The sequence below is a fragment of the Corythoichthys intestinalis genome, chromosome 9 (assembly GCF_030265065.1).
Source record: "Corythoichthys intestinalis isolate RoL2023-P3 chromosome 9, ASM3026506v1, whole genome shotgun sequence".
NCBI lineage: Eukaryota > Metazoa > Chordata > Actinopteri > Syngnathiformes > Syngnathidae > Corythoichthys > Corythoichthys intestinalis.
In genome coordinates this window covers 49,163,516-49,184,099 of record NC_080403.1, presented here as the reverse complement: position 1 = coordinate 49,184,099, position 20,584 = coordinate 49,163,516, and the positions used below count along the sequence as shown (strand labels likewise).

General features: G+C 37.3%; 1 protein-coding gene across 1 annotated transcript in view; it reads left to right on the top strand.

Annotated features, from left to right (window-relative positions):
• Window positions 1–10,290: 10,290 nt before the first annotated feature.
• Window positions 10,291–20,584, top strand: part of LOC130922088 (immunoglobulin-like and fibronectin type III domain-containing protein 1) — a 30,602-nt gene continuing 20,308 nt past the window's right edge. Inside the window, exons 1-9 of the mRNA XM_057846603.1 lie at window positions 10,291–10,342; window positions 14,566–14,688; window positions 14,795–14,931; window positions 18,204–18,303; window positions 18,386–18,427; window positions 18,516–18,561; window positions 18,635–18,818; window positions 18,901–19,011; window positions 19,085–19,247. Coding sequence (XP_057702586.1) covers window positions 10,291–10,342; window positions 14,566–14,688; window positions 14,795–14,931; window positions 18,204–18,303; window positions 18,386–18,427; window positions 18,516–18,561; window positions 18,635–18,818; window positions 18,901–19,011; window positions 19,085–19,247 — 958 coding nt within the window. The remainder of the gene's footprint in view (window positions 10,343–14,565; window positions 14,689–14,794; window positions 14,932–18,203; window positions 18,304–18,385; window positions 18,428–18,515; window positions 18,562–18,634; window positions 18,819–18,900; window positions 19,012–19,084; window positions 19,248–20,584) is intronic.

Genomic DNA, 20,584 nt, shown 5'->3' with positions numbered 1-20,584 from the left:
AAATATATTGTCAAAATATTTTGTTTCTGATGTACTGTAATTATTTTCTGTATAAAAATTAATTTGGTGTTCAAAAAGTCTTTTTTCAAACTTGAGTCTTGAAAAAGAGGGGGTCGTCTTATAATAAGGGCCGTCTTATACTCGGGCCAATACGGTACTTGATCCAGAAATGATGACTTGAAATTTATCTAATTTAATACAGAAAGCAAATTTTATTTTGGTAATAACAGGTTAAGTTCTATGCAGGTCTAATGGAAAGCAGCACAGCACAAATTAATTGGTTAACTCACAAAGCACAATCGAGCAGAATGAAATTCTTTGAAATCAAATGTAAATAAAGCTTCTTGACTCACATCAGAGTGTATTTATCGTCGTCATTGCCTAGCAATGCAAGTGTCATTAGAGGAGCTTTACCAAATTACAATTCAGCTTATTATCCACAAATAGTGACCCTCCCAGTCTAGCAGATGCCTTGCTTCCAATTAGTAACTGGATGCTTCATTCAACATGGACATCAAAGAATAAACTGTTGAACCTGGTTCAACTTGAAAACAGCACGACCGAAGCACAAATAGTCTATCAGTCGACTGAAATTGAGGTGGGATTCCTACCGCGTGTTGTAAATGAGTTCCCTGCATTCATCATAAACGACCAAGTAAAGAGTTTCAGAAGACTGATTGGTCCAACATGTTTGTGCATTATTGCCAGGGGTGAAAGTGGGCCAAAACGGTCAGGAACGCAGTTCCAGTATAAGATTCAGGGCCAGAACGCAGTTCCGGTAAAAGATTCAGGGCCGGAATGCTGTTCCGGTACACGGTGCTTTGATTCCGAAAATATGACTGCAACTGTCAAAACGCTATGTAAAAAAAACAAAAAAAAACAAAAGCTAAGCTGCCACACATGCATTTCATCTCCAAGAAGAAATCAATCTACCAACATCAGATTTACATACACAAGTGTTAACAACAAGTATAATAAAGTGCTTGTGTAGTGTAATCCGTTTCCACCAATATTTATTATTTATTTTATTCCGCGTACGGCATGGAAGTTTCCCCAGCTGCTGCAGTTATCTGAGTCTGACGATGATGAGTTACGTCAATGTGTAAATGCATGCAGCAAAGCAAAACGCCTGGACTCATTGATCCGTTCAATTGGCTGACATACTGACATGTGATTAGCAAAGATAGTTAGCTTTGATTGGTTCAAATGTGCATGTTTTCTGGAACAGCAAAAAAAAAAAAAGTTGAATTGATGCGACAACAAAAGCACAATACAACATAAAATGGATCAAATCTTTAAGAGCAACGAAAGAGTTGATGAGGCTTATTTGTCATATTTAGTTTTATTTGCTCTGATGGGGAGGTTCAGAACATAGCTTTCAATGTGCACTTTGGAGTTATATTTGTTCATTTATGTTAGGCTACTTATTTCCTTTCCTTCTGATTAAAAAAAAGTCAATGTTTGCACGAACTTCAAACTATATTCCATTTCACTCTGCATAATGTAAGTCATTTGTACCTATGTTTCTGAATGTATGTTACTTACTGTATGTCTTTATTTAGAAAAAACAAAAAGTAAATGTTTACATTAACTTAAATTTTAATATTCATCCTATGTTCTTAAGTAGTTAAAATTGAGATTTGGCATTTAGTATGTGAGGTAATGATAGAAAATAAAAATTAGGAGATGGAGGTTGGGTTAGTGCTGTTTTTGTTAAGTTTTATTATGAAAAAATACAATTTTGAATGAAAATCAGTTTTAGCATGTGTTATAAAAATAACTGTGCTAAAAGAGTTTTCTTTGCATTTAAGTAGTTTAAGAGCCTAACCCCCCCCCAACAAAAAAAAAAATAAAAAAAATAAAATAAACCATTTCGGACTCCGTGGCGACCTTCATGTCAGGGAGTTCCGGCAAAAAATTCTAGCCACTTTCACCCCTGATTATTGCTGCATTCCGTTTAATGTTACAAATCTGTTTGAAATATACGTTTTGGTCTTAAAAAAGAAAAAAAAAAAAACATAAACTACGATTGTAACTAGAGTTGTTCGATAATGAGATTTTAACTGATAAGCGATATCCCGACATTGTCCAAGTCCATAAATCCGATACCAATATCAACCCTTAAATTTATGGTTAATTGTACTATAATGCCTCACTGGATGCTTTAAAGGGAACCTCAGACTTACAGACTTATAGGCTCTAATAAACCAAAATTATTCTCTTTTACTAAAATATGATATTAGAAACACATAAAATATTGCCATTGATTTAAAAATCTAGTCCCTGACAAAAGTCTTGTCGCTTATCCATTTTGTAGAAACAATTGCTAATAACCTGACTTTTAATTATTCAATTGGTTTCAGAAATGGCTCATATGAAAGCTAAGACCCTCCCAAATGATGTCGAATGTACAAAAATGTATTTGTTTCACTGAAATAAGATTTATCATTTAATGAAGACATAAAGGTCAAATTTTGGCAAGACAAACATTTTGTCGCCGAGAGAAAGTAGTGTGAAAATTGAACAAAAAATGTACTTCAAATGCAAAAATATGTTACATAACATAAGCGAATTAAGTAGTGGTGCTGTGAGATCCAAATTTAATATTTTGTATGACTTCCATGGGCTTGAAGGACTGCACCCATGCGGTTCGGCAAGGATTCATACAATTTATTGATGAAGTCATCAGGAACATCAAAGAAAGCAGCCTTGCATGCCTCCCAGAGTTCATCAACATTCTTGGGTTTCATCTTCCATGCTTCCTCTTTCATCCAACCCCAGACATGCGCAATGATGTTCATGTCTGGTGACTGGGCTGGCCAGTCCTGGAAGATCTTGATCTTCTTTGCCTTGAGGAACTTTGAGGTAGAGATTGAAGTATGTGATAGAGCACCATCCTACTGCAGAATTTGTCCCTTTTTATGGTTAGGAATGTAAAAGGCAGCTAAGATTTGTTGATATTTCAGACTATTTATGTTGCCTTCCACCCTGCTGATCTCTCACACAACCCCATACTGGATGTAACCCAAGATCATGATTTTGCCACCACCAAACTTCACTGTTTTCTGAGAGAATCTCGGATCCATGCAGGCTCCAGTAGGTCTCCTACAATAGTTGCGGCAACTGTGGTGTAATTCAATAGAAGATTCATCTGAAAAATCCATCTTTTGCCACTTTTCCAGCGTCCATCCTTTTGACAGGCTGTGGGCCTTGACAAATGCCACACGTTTTTTTTAATAGTCTGCACCCTGAGAGATCTGCAGGAGTGCTGTCAGCATTGCTGCACAGATTGAAGAGGTGGGTGGTCAGCCTGTTAGTGCTCAGACCATACGCCGCACTCTACATCAAATTGGTGTGCCTAGCTGTCGCCCCAGGAGAATGCCTCTTCTGAAGATGGTACACAAGAAAGCCCCCAAACAGTTTGCTGAAGACATGTCAACAAAGCACATGGAGTACTGGAACCATGTCCAATGGTCTGATGAGACGGGCGGGCTTTCTTATGTACCGTCTTCAAAAGAGGCTTACTCCTGGGGTGACAGCCATGCACACCAATTTTATGTAGAGTACGGCGTAGGGTCTGAGCACTAACAGGGTGACCCCCTACCTCTTCAATGTCTGCAGCAATGCTGACAGCACTCCTGTAACAAGTCACATGACATTTTGGAGGGAAAATGACAAGCAGTACTCAATTTGGACATTTCGGGATGTACGTAGTTTCTAAAGGGTGTACTCGCTTTTGTTGCATGGGGTTTAGATATTAATGGCTATATTTTGAGTTATTTTGAGGGGGAAATGAATTAACTCTATTATAAAAGCTGCACACAGACTACTTTTCATTGTGTCAAAGTGTCATTTTGTCAGTGTTGTCCCATGAAATGATATACTTAAAGTGCATGCGACATGAAAAAGCATGTTTATTTCATAATACACGCGGTATTTTATGCTCCTGAATGATATGGACCGCTTGGATGTGTGTGGAAGCGATCGTTATATTTATTTAGTTTTTGAATCTCGCGCCATGAAAATTAGTGACTTCCGGCTTCGGTCTTGCATTGATGAGGAGGGCGCTGTGACGTGTACGGGTGAAGGCGTCCTCTTCACTATACAGCGTACTGTTGTGTATGAGGACTAAGGATTCAGCTGATTTTTCGGATTATTACGTTTATTTTTCGCATCACGGCAGCCAAACGGCTGCAGAAAAATCTTGCTGTATGAGTGAGAGGCGTGTGCGCCTTTTTGGAGTTTCAAAGGGTTCCCATTCACCGTGGACATTGGCCAAAACAAGCCCTACTACTGTGGGACCATTGGACTTACGAGGAAGTGAGTAAACATTTGTTTTGTATTATGTCAAATACGAATACATCGGTTACAAAATAAACACTACAAACTTTCTTTAAATAAAGGACAACTTAAGTTTGATCATTGATTGACATGTAAAAAGCTCTCCTCGTGCACATTAGTTGCACGTTAGTTGCACAACAACTGCAGCCGCCCTCCTCCGGGGAACGAGCTGTAAATTGCTCTCCGGCGGGTGGTTTGCCGATCCGCGAAGACAATCGACACCCCAGTCGTCATGTCAAATAATCCGGCCTACTTATGTGTGATTTTCCGCTTTGAAGACTTTGAAACATCACTCGGTTCGGGTTAGCATGTTGGCTAGCTGTCACGCCTCTTGGTTTGTTTACATTCTCCGAAGCCGGGGAAGGGAAATGATATATGTCCGATTTAAGTGTCATAAACTATCATTCGGGAGGTGCGACAGTAAAGGTGAAGTCGACAGTTTTGACCATTATGGAGTAATTTTGCCATGTTGTCCTGAATAAGTGTATTTTTATTATTTCATATTTCATTTAGCACAAGACTGTTATTTGTCATGACCATACCATTTATTTAGCAGTTAGGGAAAATACTTGGATAAAAAGAATTTCCTGCAAAAATATTGAAGTAGAGACAGAAACAATGACATTTTGCAGATCACTTCGTCGCATTTTCCTCATTGTGAATAGTTCCCCCTCGACGGGCTGACTGGTCCTTCTCAAGCCATTTATTTAGCTATTGGGGAAAAATACTTGGATAAAAAGAATATCCTGTAAAAATATTGGAGTAGAGAGACTGAAACAATGACATTTTGCGGCTCTCTTCATCGCGTTTTCCTCGTTCTGAATAATTCCCCCTCAATGGGCTGTATTGTAAAAGCGATGAGCCCAGTCACCCGCTGACGTCATCCACCTGTTGGGGACGCTTGAGCCCTATTATGGTAGGCGTGGCTAACCGGCAGATTAAAAGACTAATTTCTCGTCATCTGCGCTTTGCTAAATTGTTGTATAAAGTCGAATTGTCTCAAAATATGATTGTAATTCACATAATAATGCTATTTAAGACTTTTTTTCTCCTGTCGTATGCTCTTTAATATCTGCAGAAATGCGAGGGGTGTACTCACTTTTGTGATACACTGTAAATCAACAAATAAGCTGCACTGGGCTATGAGCTGCAGAAATTAAAATGATGGAAAAAAGTAGCGGGTTATAGACCGAAAGTTTAGGTACTTCTGCTATGAATTCCAATGAGTGTATCACTAGTAGACATCCAATCCATTTGAAATGGGAAGGTGCCACCCTCCCGCTTCAAATGGATTGGACGTCTGGTCAATGGCAGCCAATGAGCTAATGGACATAAATCTCAACATATTCATTTTTCAATTTACTTTGGCACTGCATCGGACCTGAAAATAGCAAAGAAGTATAAAACACGATGACACTTGCTGAAGAAATATGCGGCTAATTTATGCTCGTGTCTTCTTGTATTACATCCCAGTGCATATTTTTTTTAGGGGGGTTGAGGTCCAAGTTTAGTGCCACTGAAGAAGCGAGGGTCAAACATTTTTCTCAGCGGGAGGCCACTTCTCAGGTTTAGCAGAAAGGGCTCCTTACAATAATAAATGAAAGAAAATCTTTGAATTTTCATCTCTTTGTCGGCATTATTTATTGAAATTTGTTGCCAGAATGATTCAGTAATTGGTGATTGTTATTAGCATTTAGGGTCCAAACCAATTTCAATCATATTTGCCTTTTATTGGGAAGTTTCATCCAGTTAAGGCTGAGGATGCTCCATCAAAATACCAATTCCAAACACCTTCAAGAAAAAAAATACTGCACGTCAAAAGCCCGTTTTGGTGTTGAGGGAGGGATTACAAGGCATGATGGTTGCCAATCCTCTCGCACCACCTTTTCAAGAACCTATATCTTTTTTAGGTCCAAAGAGCATGCGAGTAAACCTATCCCGGAGGGCCACAGTGAAAAAGCAAAGGGTAAGGTTGCCTCTCAAGAGCCTACACTCCCACCGGCAGGATTGAGCAGGCGACACATAAGCGGATAAAACTCCACTTGGAAAATAGTGAGTAGACGCAAAAAGATGCTGATCTTCTTCTCGAATAGGATTTATTGACCTTAAACTTATTTTGAGTGAGATTTTGTATGCGCATTCGATTACTTGTTGTTCAGTCAGGGTAGGTATGCGTAAAATGAACGGTTTATGCAATTTTAGTCCTGAGTTGGATTTAAAGCAAATATGGTGGCGGTGGTTATATATGGTCTTGCGTGAATAAATAATTAACATATGTATGTAATGTCATTGTATTAAACTTGAATATTTTCTCTTAAATTTCCTGCATTTTTTGGAAGGGTAAAAAATGTAATGTGCATTTTATTATTATTTATTTTTTTAATGAGTGGGGTCAACCAGGATTAAGTCATCTTAACCCTTTATAGGGCACATATTTAACTTATTAGCTGCCATTGACGTCACCTGAGGTCTAATTCATTTGAAGTTAAACGAATGAACTATGGCTGTCAAACGATAAAAATTTATAATCGAGTTAATTACACCTTAAAAACTAATCGTAATTAATCGCATTTCAAAGCATATATAAAATATGCCATATTTTTCTGTAAATTATTGTTGGAATGAAAACATAAGACACAAGACGGACATATACATTCAACATACGGTACATAAGTACTGTATTTGTTCATTATAACAATAAATCAACAAGATGGCATTAACAATATTAACATTCTCTTAAAGCAATCCATGGATAACAACTTGAAGTTCTTAAAAGATAAATGTTAGTACAAGTTATTGAAATTTTATATTAAAACCCCTCTTAATATTTTCGTTTTATGAAAATGTATAAAATTTTCAGTCAAAAAATAAACTAGCAGCTCGCCATTGTTGATGTCATTACACCATGCTCATTCCCCAAACCCATAAAATCATTTGGACCCAAGCGCCAGCAGAGGGCGCCAAACAACAAAAAACAAGTAACAAGCGGACATTACACTGCTGTCATTATAATCAGAGCGGGGCATATGCGTTAATTGCGTCTAATATTTTAACATGATTAATTTTTAAAAAATTAATTATCACCCGTTAACGCGATCACCTTGACAGCCCTAGATTGGACTAGGGCTGTCAAAATCATCGCGTTAACGGGAGGTAATTAATTTTTTTTTAATTAATCACGTTAAAATATTTGACGCATTTAATGCACATGCCCCGCTCAAACAGATTAAAATAGTAAAAACGGTAAATACTTAAAATCCTTAATATGGCTATTTTTGGTCATGAAAAAAACAACCTATATAGACCTGGCATCCAAATCTGTGGACATCACAACAATATAACATTTGGTTTACCAATATGGCCTACACAACCCAAAATGTGATGGCCACATATGTGGACACCGGATCTTAATTAAAATTATATTATTTAATATTTAATTATGACTGCATTTTAAAAAATACATATTTTATATAATTTGTGGTTAATAAAGAAAATTATAAAATCTGTGTTAATAAAAACAAAATAAATACTATTTTATATACATTTTTTTACGAAAAATCACTTGGTTAGCCCTCCAATAACATCGAGTTTTAATGTTTATTATTATTATTTAGGGCTGTCAAAATTATTGCGTTAACGGGCGGTAATTAATTTTTAAAATTAATCACGTTAAAATATTTGACGCATTTAACGCACATGCCCCGCTCAAACAGAATAAAATGACAGCACAGTGTAATGTCCACTTAATACTTCTGTTTTTCGGTGTTTTGTCTCCCTCTGCTGGCGCTTTGGTGCGACTGATTTTTTTAAGCACCATGAGCATTGTGTAATTACTGACATCAAGAATGGCGAGCTACTAGTTTATTTTTTGATTGAAAATTTTACGAATTTTATCAAAACGAAAACATTAAGAGGGGTTTTAATATAAAATTACTAACATTTATCTTTTAAGAACTACAAGTCTTTCTATCCATGGATCACTTTAACAGAATGTTAATGCCATCTTGTTGATTTATTGTTATAATAAACAAATACAGTACTTTTGTACAGTATGTTGAATGTATATATCCGTCTTGTCTTATCTTTCCATTCCAACAATAATTTACAGAAAAATATGGCATATAATACAGATGGTTTGAATTCCGATTAATTCCAATTAATTAATTTTCAAGCTGTGATTAACTCGATTAAAACTTTTAATCGTTTGACAGCCCTAAATTGGACGTCTGCGAGTGATCATTTCATGAGTTTTAATTTAGTTTTTACCAGTCACGTAATTGGATGTCTATCATCATCAATAATATTCAGAAAAAATAATATAAAAGAATAACAAGGATTATTAATATTTTTCATATAATTGAGAAAATATTAACATTTGCTTAAAATTATGGGCTACGTGATCCAAAATGTAATATCCACATATGTGGACACCAGGACATTAGGAAGCGTTTTTAAAGGGTAAAAGTTCTTAAAATAAAAAAAAAATTGCAATCATCTACATTGCTTATTTTACCAAAAAAATTGATTGACTTCAGGTATTTTATCAAAAGAGTTAACAAGAAAATATTTCCTTAGGGAGGGAACACAAAATATATTTGCCATGAATCACATTATGAATGCTCGCCCAATTCTATATGTATTAAGAATAAAAACTTAAATCCTTGGGCATACAAGGTGTTGCTTTACGTCACTTCCGTGACTGATGGCTTTATGACTTGTGTGACCCACTGGCTGCAAAAGTGGGTCTCGTCACTTGCGGGAATTTATAGGTGGCATGCAAGTATTTGATGACCCCGGGAGTTCTGGCATTTACGGTACGTATGAAGTTACTCACTTGTGGATATCTGAACCGTTACAGTAAAATTTCACTCTGCATAACCATGACCTAATGGCATGTCTTCACTATTCATGTCCAATGGAGGATTTTACTTTAAAATAATGCTTTGTATATTTTATGGAGAAACATGTAATATATATGGTGATCATTACAGGTAGTCCCCGGGTTACGATGTACCCGACTTACGCGATTTCGACTTTACGACGCCGAAGTCTCGTCTGCCATTCTGTCCCCAGTTGTGTATTCTTTTTCTTTTTTTTTAAGTTAAGTCGCATAAACAGTACCAAGTTTTTGCCAGGCCTCATCCCCCAGCAGCGTCACTGCCATCCTGCAGTTCCTGACGCTTCAGGTCCGACCCGCTGTCATCGTCGATTCTCATGTGTCTGCCCAAGAAGCGCCCTTTTCGGCTTGGGAGAGTCATGACGCCCGCCCCAACCTCCGGTTCTTCCCTGACCACCGACAATGCGCCTTCTTCGGACTTCTCACTCCCTTGTTCTCATGCTGCTGCTTCTCCCCCGGTGCCAACTCCTCATGGAAGTCCCGATCTGTTTTTTTTGAGTTCGGACGGCGTGGCTCGCATTAAGAGATGCGACCTGAGCGGCCATAATATCCCCCCTCTCTGACCTCCATTCTCCACAGCGCTCTTTTCTCTCAGCAGAGCAACTCACTCGCGAGTAAAGTCCAACTTTTTTAGTGTCATTTTTTTAAGTTTGAATAGTCATTCAATATCACGGCATTTAACACAACGTACCTCACAGGATCTTATTTTTTTACTTGATCTTATTAATATGCCATATATGTTTTTGGACAGTTATTTTGTATTTAGAGGTACTTAAAGTGTTCATTCCGACTTACGCGGAAATTCAGGTTACATCGCCAACCTAGGAACGGAACTCGTTCTTAACCTGGGGACTACCTGTATTATTTGATGTAATGAATCTGTATAGTAAAGATTCCAAAATATTCTAATCATCAGTCAATACCATGCCACTGAATATACAGTATGAATCAATTTTTCGATGAATGAATTGTTGTCCTAACTTAATGTAAAATAAATGAATACATTTATGTGTTTTACAGAGCAGCTTTCCAATCTGTGAATCTCAATCAAAATGTTTAAAATACGTAGGATGAAGGATGTGGAGCCCACTGCTATTGGGCAAGGTAAATATTTTTCCCTCCTGTCTTATTCAAATTTATTTCCAGGATAGCTTAAGATGAATCAATGAACACGTGTATTTTCATGATTATAAGGCGCATTAGTGCATCAATGTAGTGCATTTGTCATTTTACTTTAGTTTTTTTAATACTGCTATGCATTTGCCATTTTTTAAAAATCTTTTAACATTGGTACTATTGTTTTATTTATTATTTAAACATTATTTGTTTTAGGTGATACTTACGTGAATGAGTTTAAATTAAACCACTAATTACTACTACTGAACTACTAGTTAAACTACTTTGAACTATTTGAACAACTATTTTAAACTAATTTACTTTGATTGTAAAGTATTTGTTAACACTTTATTTGACAGTGGCTTCATAAGACTGCCATATGATGATAATTATGACATAACCTTGTCATGAGAATTACCGTAATGAATGCTTATGGCAGATGTCATTAAGTTTCATCTGGCAAATTATGTCACTTTTGAATGGATGTAAGAAATGCGGACCGGACATAAATGGAGTTAATGACAAATTTAGCCGGATGACACTTAATGACATGTGTCATAAGCATTTATTGATGCTCATGACAGTGTCATGTCATAATTATGATATGACAGTCTTATGACGCAAATGTCAAATAGTGTTACCAAATATTTTACTCTTAGGGTCTATGTTTTAACATAAGTAGCACTGTAGGCTGCAATAACTTTTCATGGCAAAAATAAATAAATAAATAAAATTGAGGCAGAACTTGAAATTTCAAGTCAAACAATTTAAATAAATTCCAAAATAAAATAGAATTCAAAATTTTAAGTAAATTGAACTCAACATTTTGTTTATATATTTAGTTACCGTATTGGCCCGAATATAAGACGGCCCTGATTATAAGACGACCTCCTCTTTTTCAAGACTCAAGTTTGAAAAAAAAAAAAGACTTTTTGAACACCATATTAATTTTTATACAGAAAATAATTACAGTACATCTGAAAACACATGATTATAATTTATAATAATTAGGGCTGTCAAAATTATCGCGTTAACGGGCAGTAATTGATTTTTTAAAATTGATCATGTTAAAATATTTGACGCAATTAACGTATATGCCACGCTCAAACAGATTAAAATGACAGAAAAGTGCAATGTCCACTTGTTACTTGTGTTTTTTGGAGTTTTGTCGCCCTCTGCTGGTGCATGGGTGTTACTGATTTTATGGGCTTCAGCACCTATGAGCATTGGGTAATTATTGACATCAACAATGGCGGGCTACTAGTTTATTTTTTGATTGAAAATTTTACATATTTTAATAAAACGAAAACATTAAGAGGGTTTTTAATATAAAATTTCTATAAATTGTTCTAACATTTATCTTTTAAGAACTACATCTTTCTATCCACAGATCGCTTTAACAGAATGTTAATAATGTTAATGCCATCTAGTTGATTTATTGTTATAATAAACAAATACAGAACTTATGTACCGTATGTAAGCCTGTCGCAATATGCAATAATTCCATTTATCGCGCAATATATAAAAATGAAGGCGGTAATTTTTCCGCTGCGATTTATCGCCTCGCGTGCACGTGTGCGCGCGTGCGGCAGACGTGCTGTTAAAAGTTCGTTACCAACTGCGCAAAATGCATCTTCGTTCCAGGTCCGGCAAAAACTAGCGCCAGAGCCAATCGTTCCCATTATATCCTATTGTTCAACTTATACCGGCCGCGTCAGTGCTCCGGAGTGACTGTGGACCATCTATGGCGCGCCGGTGTTGTTGACGTGTGGGCGCTCCCGTCAGGAGTGACATTTCACGCGGGGCGGCTATTTTTCGGCACAACGCTGGATATTTACAACGAAGTCCTCCAAAACATTGTTACCGACTTGGCTGATACGAATAAACTCACTTTGACAACGAACAGCTGAATGAAATTAAAAGCGCTGTGCTTCAAACTCGTCATGTTTATGAAAGCCGTCATATGCTGGTGTAGTAATGAGCAGACGTGACTCCAGCGGCGCTTGCTAAGTTTTTTAATGCGCGGTTGCGCGCACACACTAGATATCATGAAATGGCAAACTAGATGTGCTACGTCCCATGCCATTGGCTACGTGAGCCCAGAGTGATTATGGGACATGTAGTCCATATACTACATGGATGAATTCTAAACTGTCATTTGTCACATGAGGTTAAGAAGGCCAAATCAATCCATACCAGTGACTATAGATAATGTTGCAAATATTGTTAATTCAGTACGTGACACAGATGAATTCGGACCATAAATAGGATGTCTTGCTCATGTAGTAAACCTGGCTGCTAAGAGAGCTGTAGCAATCAACGGTGTGCCCTGCCTCACTTTACAAACAGTAAAGATTGTTCTCAGCACTTTTAAACAAATTTTTTTCATATCAGTAAGAAGTAAGCACGTAAATATTATGCACTAAAATGCGTGTTTATATGATGGCAATTTAATTTTTGCTCGTTAGCAAAAAAAAATTTTTTTTAAATACAATTGTTATTTCTTTTTACAGAGCATTAAATGTATTGAATCGGATCGAAAATCGTGTCCCCCGTATTAAATTCGTACCGAACCATGACTTAACTGTATCGTTGCATCCCTATGGAACACCATTGCAGAAGCTATGACGGGAAATGTTTTCATTTTCCTAAATGCTTAAGTTATTAAGTGCATTTTTTTTTTTAAACACATTTATTCTGTGTTTCTGTGCGGTATCAATATTGTTGTATTTTACTTAAGAGGCAGGGTCTATTGTTTTTAGTTGTGATTTCTTAAAAAGTATATTTGAATTTAAGAGTAAATATCGTGTTTAAATGGGTGTACTTGATCTATTAATATATACTGTATTCGCACTGTGTTATTGTAAATTGGTTAAAAAAAATTGGGGGGGCGCAATAATATCGCATATCGCAATAATTTATGAGAATAATTATCGCACACTAAAATTTGTTATCGCGACAGGCCTAACCGTATGTTGAATGTATATATCCATCTTATGTCCTTTCCATTCCAACAATAATTTACAGAAAAATATGGCACATTTTATAGATGGTTTGAATTGCGATTAATTACGATTAATTCATTTTTAAGCTGGAATTAACTCGATTAAAATTTTCAATCGTTTGACAGCCCTAATAATAATATATTTGAGAGAAAAATCATGTTATTTTGCCTCATTCAAATCTTAATATCTGAACATTTAAATATGTAAACTAAAGTTTAATCACATTTGTAAATGAATGGTTTCTGGTTTTTGAAATGTAAATAAACCAATCTATTGTGATAAAACAACAAAATTGCAATAAGTGCATTAACCATCAAAGTAAAGTCTAACTGTAACTGTAGTCTTTGAAACAAATCTGAATAAGGAAAAACATTGCAATAAAAAATTGCTAACTGGTTAAACTTGAGAGTAGCTGAGATCTGTCATGACACAACATCGCTTCAATGATATCTGGCGCCATCTAGCGTCGTGAATGGGGAGAGTAGCCGAGATCTGTCATGACAGAACATCGCTTCAATGATATCTGGCGTCATCTAGCGTCATGAATGGGTATAATGTCTAGACCGCGGCTATAAGACGACCCCCTCTTTTTCAGTCTTATTTCAATGCAAAAAACACCGTCTTGTATTCTGGCCAATACGGTATTTTTGTTGATTAACCAGTCCTGTTCGACTGCATAGGTAAACTGGATTTCCATTAAGTAGTTAGAATGTAATTTTTTAACTCATTGGCTGCAATTGGCAACGACAGACATATCATCTTTCAGTGTTTCAGTCGATTTTAAACTGATAAAATAAGTAAAAAATACTCAAGAACTTAATAATTTGAGTTATGTCTACTTTAAAATATTTAATTTGGCATGACTTATACTACCTAGTATCATATGGGATTTTTCATTATGTACACTACAGTTCAAAAGTTTGGGGTTAGACCCCAAACCTTTGAACGGTAGTGTATTGGAATTTTTATTTTTTTACAGTTTAGCCATTTGAATACAGTTGCCATAATCTCCAACAAAATAGGTTCAAAGTCATTAAACAAAACCAGAATTTATACATGAGGTGCACTGATTGATAAATACAAAATTTGGGTGTAAATAAAAGACGTTAAGTGAGCATTAAGGTCACACAAATACGATAATCTGGAAATTTCCAAAAATGTTTTGATTAAATTCAGTCAATCCATTTTTCCATTATATTTTGTCAGTGAACATCAAAAAGAGGTCCAAGGTGCCAGGAGTGATGATCACTCAGTTTGTAGAGGAAGTCCCCGCTGGCATGAGCACCCCAGATTTCACCCGAAAACCCATCGCGCTGACAATTCAAGAAGGTACTATCGGAAAAATAAAACATCCGCCCTGTGTCAAAGCTGTGTTTATTTTTGTATGTGGCACATTACGCTTTAACGACTAGCCAATTCCATGGCCTATTTCCAGGAAAGCTGGCCATTTTCAAAGCAATTGTTATCGGCAAACCAGCGCCGACGGTGTCGTGGACGAGAAATGATGGGGAAATCGATCCAGAGAATTACAAAATGGTCTATGACGCTCATTCCGGTGAGCACACTATACAGGTGAGCTCGTAAAAACAATTCAAATAAACCAGGCTGAAAGAACTGAGAATTAGCCAGTTGATATATAGTGGTATGAAAAAGTATCTGAACCTTTTGGAATTTCTCACATTTCTGCATAAAATCACCATCAAATGTGATCTGATCTTTGTCATAATCATAATATGAAATCAACGATGGGGGGGGGATAAGTATGTGAACCATCACATTTAATAACTTGTTTCCCATCCCCCCTCCCCACCTTTGGCAGCAATAACTTCAATCAGACGCTTCCTGTAGCCGCAGATCAGTCTGGCACATCGATCAGGACTAATCTTGGCTCATTCTTCTCTACAGAACTGCTGTAGTTCAGTCAAATTCCTGGGATGTCTGGCATGAATCGCTGTCTTTAGATCATGCCACAGCATCTCAATGGGGTTCAAGTCTAGACTTTGACTTGGCCACTCCAGAACTTATATTTTGTCCTTCTTCTTTTGTCATTCTTCCATTAATGATCGCAAGTTGCCCAGGCTCCGAGGTAGCAAAACAGCCCCAAACCATGATGCTCCCTTCACCATGCTTCACAGTGGGGATGAATTGTTGATGTTGATGAGCTGTTCCGTTTTTCCCCCACACATGACATTGTGTGTTACTCCCAAAGAATTCAACTTTGGTTTCATCAGTCCACAAAATATTTTGCCAAAACTTCTGTGGAGTGTCCAAGTGCTTTTTTGCGAACATTAAACGAGCAACAATGTTTTTTTTTTTTTTAGACAGCTGTGGCTTCCTCCATGGAGTCCTCCCATGAACACCATTCTTGACCATATTTTACATATAGTTGATGTGTGCACACACATAGTGGACTGTGGCAGTGATACAGTGCCCTCCATAATTATTGACACCCCTGAAAGAGATGTGTTTTAGCTTCTAATATATATATATTTTTTTTTCAAATAATATGGGACCTTAATGGGGAAAAAAGAGAAAATCCTTCAATACAAGTGCATTCATTCAGTGGGGAAAAAATCCCACATAAAGAAAAAAATATTTGACATCAAATAATGTGTGTCACAATTATTAGCACCCCTGGTGTTAGTACTTTGTACAACCCCCTTTTGCCAACAAAACAAGGTCTGGGGACTGAGATGGCCATGGGAGGAGCTTGATTTTGTGTCTGGTGAACCACTTCTGTGTAGATTTGGACATACTGGACTGTCTCAGAAAATTAGAATACACAATATTCTAATTTTTTGAGACATTCCTGTGTATATATACAGGACTGTCTCAGGAAATTAGAATACACAATATTCTAATTTCCTGACTGTGTTTTCCTGACTGTATATATACAGGACTGTCTCAGGAAATTAGAATACACAATATTCTAATTTCCTGACTGTCTCAGGAAATTAGAATATTGTGTATTCTAATTTCCTGAGACAGTCCTGTATATATACACAGGACTGTCTCAAAAAATTAGAATATTGTGTATTCTAATTTTCTGAGACAGTCCAGTATGTTTAGGGTCATTGTCTTGCTGAAAGACCCAGTGATCTTCAGCTTTTGGGCAACAGATTTTGATTTAAAATGTCCTGGTATTTCAAAGCATTCATGATGCCACGCACCCTAACAAGGTTCCCAGGGCCTTTGGAAGCGAAATAGCCCCACAGCATCACTGACCCACCCCCATACTTCACAGTGGGTACGAGGTGCTTTTCAGCATGCGCATCTTTCGTGGCACGCCAGACCCACTTAGAGTGTTTGTTACCAAAAAGCTCAATCTTGGTCTCATCTGACCAAAGCACACGGTCCCAGTTGAAGCCTGGGACCGTGTGTATTTTTGTGTGAGACCAAGATTGAGCTTTTCTTTTTTTCCATTAAGGTCCCATATTATTTGAATAAAAAAAATATTATAAGCTAAAAAACACATCTTTTCAGGGGTGCCAATAATTATGGAGGGCACTGTATCTGTAAGTCTTTAGCAGACACTCTAGAGTTCTATTTTTTACCTGAGTATTCTAAGCTGAACTCTTAGTGTCATCTTTGGTGGACGGCCACGCCTTGGGAGAGAAGCAACAGTGCCAAACTCTCACTAGTTGTAGAAAACTTCTCTGACTGTCGATTGATGAGCATCCAGACTTTTAGAGAATGTTTTGTATATCCTTTCCCAGCTTTATACTGTTGGAATTCGCCCCCTCGGCCAAGCCGCGGGAAAACGGCGGCAGCCAAACGGAAATGGTGCTCCGCTGCTCACCACTTCCGCGCGCCAACTGGGAAGGCGGAAATTCCGCGCGTTCACCTCTTATGTTAACCCTTTGTACTGACTCCACGTTCCAAAAGTTTGAAGAAGACTCACGGAAAGCAGGTTGACAATTTATTCGTCGACAATGGTCAAAAACAAGGCAAAAACACAGCGACCGACGCTGGTCTTGAGGTCCCAAGCACCCGCTATCAACTTTGTTATCCGGGCTGGCACTACTTGTTTTAGGACAAAGCGCGCTGCTCTTTGCCCTTGTTGGTGGTCGGGAGAACTGATTGCAAGAGTTGATGCGGCTTCTGTGATAAGATGGCGTTGTGCATCTATTCTGCTTCTTTTCATTAAACTATGGTGTGCTATTTATTTTATAGTATTAGGTGTGTTAAAATAGTACAGTCCTACAGTAAATATGATAAATGATACTGTTCCCTGATTAATTATATTACGTGTGTTAGAGTAATGCAAACAGTTAGTGCCTACAAGAAACGGTACCATTTTTCCATTTCCCCCTCATGAGCCCTGATAAGGTGATTCACTTTACTGTGTCCAAGGGCATGGAGTGAAGTCTGCCTAAACTATAGTTAGATGAATGTATTAGACTAATGCAAACAATTATATGGCGTGTGCGAGAACGGTACCTATTCCCTTCAATACAAATCAACAATCCTTAATCGCATGCTCACAATGCTTCTCATCAAGACAATTCTTACCAGGTGTGTTTTATAGTGGGCAGGGCAGCTTTAAACCACTAACCAGTGATTGGGCACACACCTGACTTAAATTGTTTAGTAAAAAATGGTTTCAATTGCTTTTTAAGTCTCCTTAGGGAGAGGGTTCACTTACTTATTTTTCCACCCCAATATGAAAAGCTATAAATGTTTGGGTGGTTTTAGTTCAAGCAGACACTGTTTCTACATCTGTGTGATTTTGACAAAAACCAGATCACATTTGATGGTCATTTTATGCAGAAATGTGAGAAATTCCAAAAGGTTCTGATACTTTTTCGTACCACTGTAACTGTTGATTTTTGTTTTTATCCAAGATACCGGACGTAGCAGTTGAGCACACCGACATCTACAAGTGTTTTGCCAGAAACGAGTATGGACAAGCTGTCGTTACTGCTGTTCTAAATGTCATTGAGGGTGAGTCACTTACCAAATAATCAATGATAATAATAGCAAATACTGTAGTAATCAATTAATTTTCCAATATTTCAATGTTTAGTTGGCTATAAAAAGAGCAGAGCCTTGCAGCAATCGAGAACAGGTAAAGTAAACACTTCACACTGTTCGACATGCAAAGTCACGTGTACATTGATTGAATTATTCACAAAGTCATCCCCAATGCATTCTAGCTATCCGCGAAATCCCTGAAAACTTCAAGAAGGTCTTAAAAAGCACGTAAGTGAAGCACCAATGTATCCGTGTGCCAAAAGCCAATGACATTCTGATATCAATTCATTTCTTTGCAAAGAGCCGGCGCGGGACCTAAGCCTGATGTTAAACGAGTTATCGATGACAAGTTTTGGGACCTTTTATTGAGCGCTGATAAAAAAGATTATGAGAATATCTGCAGTGAGTATGGAGTGACCGATTTTCGCTGGATGCTGAAAAAACTAAACGAAAAGAAGCTAGAGAGGGAAGAGGAGCAAGAAAAGGTCATTTTCTATTCTTCTGCGTGTTGGCAACAGAATGTGGCAATTTATTGAATCTTTTTTGCCCGGATCTTTCTAAAAACAGGTTGTGGAGAGGCTTTGCAATCTAAGGCACATTGAATTGAACGGTACTGGAGCAGAGTTTGAACTTGAAATGTCCCTCAAAGACCCTACAAGCAAAATCTTCTTGTATAAGGTCAGGCACTATTGAAACATTGCAGTAAATCTGAATGAGTAAAAAAAATTGCATTTTGAATGTGCTCTGGCAGGATGGCGTGATGGTTCCTTTTGATGATGATGTAGAGGTTAAACATGCCTTAAAGCAAGTGGGGAAGAAGTTTGTGTTCAGCATCAATGGTATTAATCCAGAGGATGCTGGATTATACCAAGTGGAGATTGATGGAGTCAAGATCTTCTCGACTGAATTAAAAAGTGAGATTTCGCAACACAATTTATGGCTTTCATCGTACATATCTGAACTAACCTGAAATATACCGTATTTTTTTAACTATAAGTTGCAGTTTTTTTCATAGTTTGGCTGGGGGGGTGTGACTTACACTCAGGAGCGACCTTCGTGTGAAATTATTACCACATTTTTATATCATTTCACATGTTATTTTAGTGTTTTGGAGTGACACTGATGGTTTGCTAAACGTGTTAGCATGTTCTTTATGCTATAGTTATCTGAATAACTCTTAATAGCTATGTTACGTTAACATTCCGGCCACGTTCGCATTTTGTTGATCATGCATCATGTAACATTATCATACTGTACACTTATTCGGCATGTTGTTCCATGTTGTATTTTTTTTTTTAATTGCCTTTCAAGATGAAATATCTGTTGTATGTGCTGGATTTTATCAAGTAAATTTCCCCCAAAAATCCAACTTATACTCCAGTGCGACTTATATAAGTTTTTTTTACTCTTCATTGGGCATTTTATGGCTTGTGCGATTTATACTCAGGTGCGATTTATAATCCGAAAAATATGGTAGTCTGCTCATGCAGTTTCTAGTGGATTTGGGACAAAATATCATTTAGTGATGTATCGCGATAGAAGATGTCGCAATACGCTTTGAGACTAGAGGTACTGCCACATGATTTGAGCAAATTAGACCATACAGTAAATAGTTTAGCCAAACCGTTTTACTGACCCAGAAGCCTTACCATGAGCAGCCACGAGGGTTGGGCATCAGGCATCGACGGGATCCGGGACTAACACTCCGGTTCTCCCGGAACCGTTAGAATTTTTTTATTTCAATTCCAAGTTTCGATTCCCTGACCGCCGACCAGAAAAAATAGCTGCTGAACACCACGAAGAAGCCACATGAAGACTAGCTCCATTATGAGCAAATCATATTAAGTGGCTGATTTAGCTTAGCATAAAGATGCGTTGCTTCACTTCATATGAATGATAACAAAGTACCGAAATGATATCAGACACTCTGTTAAAACGTGCAAACTTACAGATTTTCTTTCATCAGGGGTTCCCAACAATGTGTAGTGCAGAGGAGGTATAGCGTCTGTACACCTCAAGGATTCTTATCCAGCTAAGGTTCTTTTTGCCCGCTGCTTCCAGTAAGTCACCACTACGGGAAGCTAAGCACGCATAGAAAAACCATAGAAAAACTGTAGAGTCCGGAGTTACAATAGTAATATCTTGTGAACGGATGAACAATATCAGTTTAGAAATAAATCAAACTTAAGAACTAGTCAACTTAAGATCAAGGGACAAATCACTCTCAGTCCTTAACTAACTTGTAGAAATG